Below are 5,693 nucleotides of genomic sequence, written 5' to 3' on the forward strand. Positions count from 1 at the left end.
TATTTGGGCATGTACGTAACCCTAGCTAATGTAGGCAGCATACCTGTAACCATTAATAATATTAACAAGAGGAGCGGTAAAGGAAATGGTAAATAGGTCAAGGAGCTTTTATTTGATCTTCACTCCATGACATTCAAATCAAACTATTTCACAGCGATTACAACTCATTAGCTACTGAATAACTGGTGAAAGATTTAGTAAGTTCTTTTTGGGTACAATTTGTAAGTTAGATTATAATATCATGATCTTCAGCTAAATCTAAAAGAGAAACTCAAAAGGTGAACCATGTAAGTTATTCTAGCTAATATAGGCAGCATACATATGCTCATTTATAATATTTACAAAAGGAATATCGAAAGAAATAGTAAATAGGTCAAGGAGCATCTTACTCTGATGCTAAAAATAGCCATAAAATGCCACTCGCTCAGTGAGGTTTAGCTAACAGGTTATTTAGATTTTTACAACTCCTTTCATAAAGTCTCTCATCAGCGAACTTTCTACCTTGTTCTGATTTAATTGACTCAGGTTCATTGACTGCTTTACAAAGGCCACAGGTCTGTCTCTTCTCTAGTAACTCAACACTGTAGTTGCTGCGCCACTCATGATACCTGTTATAGGCATTGTCATCTGTCATCAGGTGCTTGAGGTATTTCCCTAGTGTTTCTACTGATGAGAAGTTGTACACATGAATAAATGAATCAGGTGGAGCCACATCAGTGTATTCTTGTACAGATAAACCTCCAGCAGCTACAGGTATGATGTGTGCTTCATTTTTTAAGATTTTCCAAAACTTTTCTGTTATGTAGTCTCTGCATAAAGTATTTTCAAATGAAAAATAAAATCGATATTGAGAGTGCGCCTTAGCCTCACATTTAAGATCGACTTTCGTTGGACATGGTTTTATATTGGTGCATCGTCCAAATATGTCTACATCGATGTACTTTTTTAGTTGCTTCATCACCTCCAGTCGGTCATATTCTTTTGAAACACAGTTGGAGACATATGCATACGCCCCTTTAGTTTTATTTTTAGCGTAGTTGACGTATGTTGAAGGTTTTCTAGCTGTTTTTTCTGAACGGCCGTAAGCGAGCTGAGCAGGAACTGAATTTCGTTCATAGGTCATGCTTCCATTAAATGTGTTAACAATAGAGTAATACCTGTTCCAAGCATAACTTGGTGATTCCATGCTCACTGCAAACCATAGCTGTCGCTGCCGTACCTCTTGAGAAATGTTCAATAAACTGTACGCTGATCGCTGAAAAAATATGAGAGCGTCAGCTTGAAGTGCATAATCGAGGTTATCTCGACGGTATATAAGATCACAGTTGGAATATTCACATCCATCAAAGTGAAGTCTTGAAGTCAACCAAGGTCCTCCTCCGTCTATACTCAAAATAAGTTTGTTCTTTTTTGGTTCTTGGATTTTAGGTTTTGTTGAAGAAGGAGAAGTTGGTGTCGAGGTTGTGCGCTTTATTTTCACATCTTGTTTTACGTTTTCCACAGGATCAGGCGCATCAAATCCTCGACGTTCTTCCAATCTGGATGAGTATTTTTTATCTTTGTCACTTTTTAATAAAAGCGCAGCAAGACAAAACACAAGAACCACCACTAAAGCTCCAACAGTCCTTGTTGGGCTCCTACTTATCATTATCCAAGTGTTCAATGTTACTCTTCGCGCTACTAACCTCGATGTAATTTGGGACGAACTCTTGAGATGTAAAGTTTATAATCCCTCTGAAATAAAGCCAGAGTCTGAATTGCTATTGAGCAACTCCTCGTAAAATTCTATGGCTTTGTTCTGATTGGATAAACTTGTTAGCAACGGGTGATTGGCTGCACTGACATACTTGTTTCATAGTATCGTTTAGTATGTATCCGATAGAAAGGCTACTATTTCTAAAATATATGAAAAAGATAGCATAAAAATGTTTATATGTAACAAACTGGTAAAGATTTGAATGAGTCTAACTTTATTATTGAATATAGGCTAAGATCTTTAAATATAGGCTAAGATCTTTGAATATAGGCTAAGATCTTTGAATGTAGGCTAAGATCTTTGAATATAGGCTAAGATCTTTTAATATAGGCTAAGATCTTTAAATATAGACTAAGATCTTTAAATATAGGCTAAGATCTCTAAATATAAGCTAAGTTATTTAAATATAGACTAAGACCTTTAAATATAGGCTAAGATTTTTAAATATAGGCTAAGATCTTTAAATATAGGCTAAGATCTTTAAATATAGACTAAAACCTTTAAATATAGGCTAAGATCTTTAAATGTAGGCTAAGATCTATAAATATAGGCTAAGATCTTTGAATATAGGCTAAGATCTATGAATATAGGCTAAGATCTCTGAATATAGGCTAAGATTTTTAAATATAGGCTAAGATCTTTAAATATAAGCTAAGATCTTTAAATATAGGCTAAGATATTTAAATATAGGCTAAGACCTTTAAATATAGGCTAAGATCTTTAAATATAGGCTAAGATCTTTAAATATAAGCTAAGATCTTTGAATATAGGCTAAGATCTTCAAATATACGCTAAGATCTTTAAATATAGGCTAAGATCTATAAATATAAGCTAAGATCTTTGAATATAGACTAAGATCTTTAAATATAGGCTAAGATCTTCAAATATACGCTAAGATCTTTAAATATATGCTAAGATCTTTTGTTGTTCACAAAGTTCTTTAATCAAATAGCAAAAACAAAAACAGGTTTCATTTTAAAACTAGTAACGCTTTGAGATTCAGTTTTGAGTTTAGTCTTTTTCTGTTGTCATATCCTGTTCTGTATATTTGTATTGGGCTGTGGGCACTAGTTCTGGTTTAAATACGTAAAAATATACAACCATATTATCTTGGCATATCACTTAGAGTTCATGTGCTATATGAAATATATACTGCATATTATATGATAATATGTCTAAATAAAGCAATTCAATTAAGCTTTGTTAGTTGAAAACAACATGTTCTAAATTTGTAGAACTTGTGAGAACTTGATATGTACCTCTCAGAACCTTCCCTGTTTCTAGCGCTAATATATACTTGTATATATAGTAGCTAGTTGGTAAATAATTGGTAAAGGATTGATAATGAGTTGTTAGGGAGTTGATAGCAAATTAGTAGAGTTGGTAGACATTTAATAGAGAATTGGTGGAGATTTAGTATAGAGATGGTAAACACTAGGCAACCAGTTTGTAGAGAATTGTTGGAAATTTAGTATAAAGATGGTAAACACTAGGCAACCAGTTTGTAGAGAATTGGTAGAGATTTGGTATAGATATAGTAAACACTAGGCAACCAGATTGGTAGAGAATTGGTAGAGATTTAGTATAGAGATGGTAAACACTAGGCAACCAGTTTTGTAGAGACTTGGTAGAGATTTAGTATGGAGATGGTAAACACTAGGCAACCAGTTTGGTAGAGAATTGGTAGAGATTTAGTATAGAGATGGTAAACACTAGGCAACCAGTTTGTAGAGAATTGGTAGAGATTTAGTATAGAGATGGTAAACACTAGGCAACCTGTTTGGTAGAGAATTGGTAGAGATTTAGTATAGAGATGGTAAACACTAGGCAACTAGTTTGTAGAGAATTGTTAGAGATTTAGTATAGAGATGGTATAAACACTAGGCAACCAGTTTTGTAGAGACTTGGTAGAGATTTAGTATGGAGATGGTAAACACTAGGCAACCAGTTTGGTAGAGAATTGGTAGAGATTTAGTATAGAGATGGTAAACACTAGGCAACCAGATTGGTAGAGAATTGGTAGAGATTTAGTAAACACTAGGCAACCAGTCTCTCTAGATGGTAAACACTAGGCAACCAGTTTGTAGAGATTTGGCAAAGAGTTGGCAAAATGTTGGTCTATAGTAAAAGTTCAAGTCTGAGAGAATTTTAAATTTTTTAAAAAAATCTTCAGAAAAATGAAAGTTAAAATAACTCTCCTGGTCATTCAGTTTCAACTTAACACTCTCACTGCCACTTTTTTCACAATGTGATTTCTTTAGCGGTCTACCTCAGTAAGGTTATGGACTGGTCACAAATTGTTCGCTAATTGTAGACGCCTCAAGCTATGCTAACAACTCAACAAAACAATTTATACTTCTTGGTACAGAGTTGATAGAGAGTTGGTAGAGAGTTGGTAGAGAGTTGGTAGAAAGTTGGTAGAGAGTTGATAGAGAGTTGGTAGAGAGTTGGTAGAGAGTTGGTACAGAGTTGGTAGAAAGTTGGTAGAGAGTTGGTAGAGAGTTGGTTGAGAGTTGGTACAGAGTTGGTAGAGAGTTGGTACAGAGTTGGTAGAGAGTTTGTACAGAGTTGGTAGAGAGTTGGTAGAGAGTTGCTGGAGAGTTGATAGGGAGTTGATAGAGAGTTGGTACAGAGTTGGTAGAGAGTTGGTTGAGAGTTGGTTGAGAGTTGGTAGGGAGTTGGTAGAGAGTTGGTAGAGAGTTGGTAGAGAGTTGGTTGAGAGTTGGTAGAGAGTTGCTGGAGAGTTGATAGGGAGTTGATAGAGAGTTGGTACAGAGTTGATAGGGAGTTGGTAGAGAGTTGGTAGAGAGTTGGTAGAGGGTTGATAGAGAGTTGGTAGAGAGTTGGTACAGAGTTGATAGAGAGTTGGTAGAGAGTTGGTAGAGAGTTGGTAGAGAGTTGATAGAGAGTTGGTAGAGAGTTGGTAGAGAGTTGATAGAGAGTTGGTAGAGAGTTGGTAGAGAGTTGGTAGAGAGTTGGTAGAGAGTTGGTTGAGAGTTGGTACAGAGTTGGTAGAGAGTTGGTAGAGAGTTGGTAGAGAGTTGGTGGAAAGTTGGTACAGAGTTGATAGAGAGTTGATAGAGAGTTGCTGGAGAGTTCATAGAGAGTTCATAGAGAGTTGATAGTTTTGATGTATTTTTGATGGTCATGTAGTTTTGATGGCAGATAATGTGAGCATCAAAAAGACAAGAGTTTAGGCAGCAATAAATATTATTCTTTTTGAGTAAATCAACAAAATTTCTGAGTTGAAGTGATAAATATAAACAAAAGCTAATCTATCATACTCTAATCATCTGTCATACGGCCAATCTAACATAGTCAGTGCATCTGGTCCACCTTTTATGTAAACAAGAGGAACGAGCATAGCCTTGACCTCCTTTATTATTGCTGACACAGCTTCAACCGATAATGCAGCAAGCTATCTGCTATAGCCAAAATACATTGTACACGTACATATATGCTTCAGAAAGCTTCAAGGCATGTATTTTATTATTTAATTAAAATATACTAAATTTTAAAGATCTTATAAACTCGTTTAATATAAGCAAAACCGTTTTGCTATAAAGTAATCTTTACTAAGTTAGTTAGTGGGGTGAAAGCATGTTTATCATTTGAGTCATAACTAACAGCCATGAATGAAGAATGTTCAAAGAGATAGTACGTACTATTTTGGAGGTAAAACTGTAAACCTAAGTACAGGCCTATTACTACTATTCAGCTATTTCTAAAGTTGTCTTCCCTTTTTTTGGCAATCAATGTAGTCTGATAATAACCAATTCAATGACAATACTTTCAACAGAGTTATTGATGAGGAGGAAATTCCAAAGCACTTCGCATTAACGGCTAACCTCATTTCAACTTTAACTAAATGTGTAAAATTCAAGTATTTAAAAACCGACAAAATTATTTAATTAGCAGCAATACTTGTTTTGCTTTA

The 5,693-nt window shown here is 35.0% G+C and overlaps 2 protein-coding genes across 2 annotated transcripts; both read right to left on the bottom strand.

Annotated features, from left to right (window-relative positions):
* Window positions 1-424: 424 nt before the first annotated feature.
* On the bottom strand, window positions 425-1,648 carry LOC137397587 (glycoprotein 3-alpha-L-fucosyltransferase A-like). The gene has a single exon (XM_068083881.1). It carries the CDS (start codon window positions 1,646-1,648, stop codon window positions 425-427), a length of 1,224 nt encoding a protein of 407 aa, XP_067939982.1.
* Window positions 1,649-4,080: 2,432 nt separating this feature from the next.
* On the bottom strand, window positions 4,081-4,905 carry LOC137397588 (MICAL-like protein 2). The gene has a single exon (XM_068083882.1). The coding sequence runs from the start codon at window positions 4,903-4,905 to the stop codon at window positions 4,081-4,083; it is 825 nt and encodes a 274-aa protein (XP_067939983.1).
* Window positions 4,906-5,693: the final 788 nt, after the last annotated feature.

The sequence above is a fragment of the Watersipora subatra genome, chromosome 5, assembly GCF_963576615.1.
Source record: "Watersipora subatra chromosome 5, tzWatSuba1.1, whole genome shotgun sequence".
Classification (NCBI taxonomy): Eukaryota; Metazoa; Bryozoa; class Gymnolaemata; order Cheilostomatida; family Watersiporidae; genus Watersipora; species Watersipora subatra.

Coding starts and splice junctions, on each gene's coding strand:
- LOC137397587 (XM_068083881.1), bottom strand. CDS start 1,648: ATGATAAGTAGGAGCCCAACAAGGACTGTTGGAGCTTTAGTGGTGGTT.
- LOC137397588 (XM_068083882.1), bottom strand. CDS start 4,905: ATGACCATCAAAAATACATCAAAACTATCAACTCTCTATGAACTCTCT.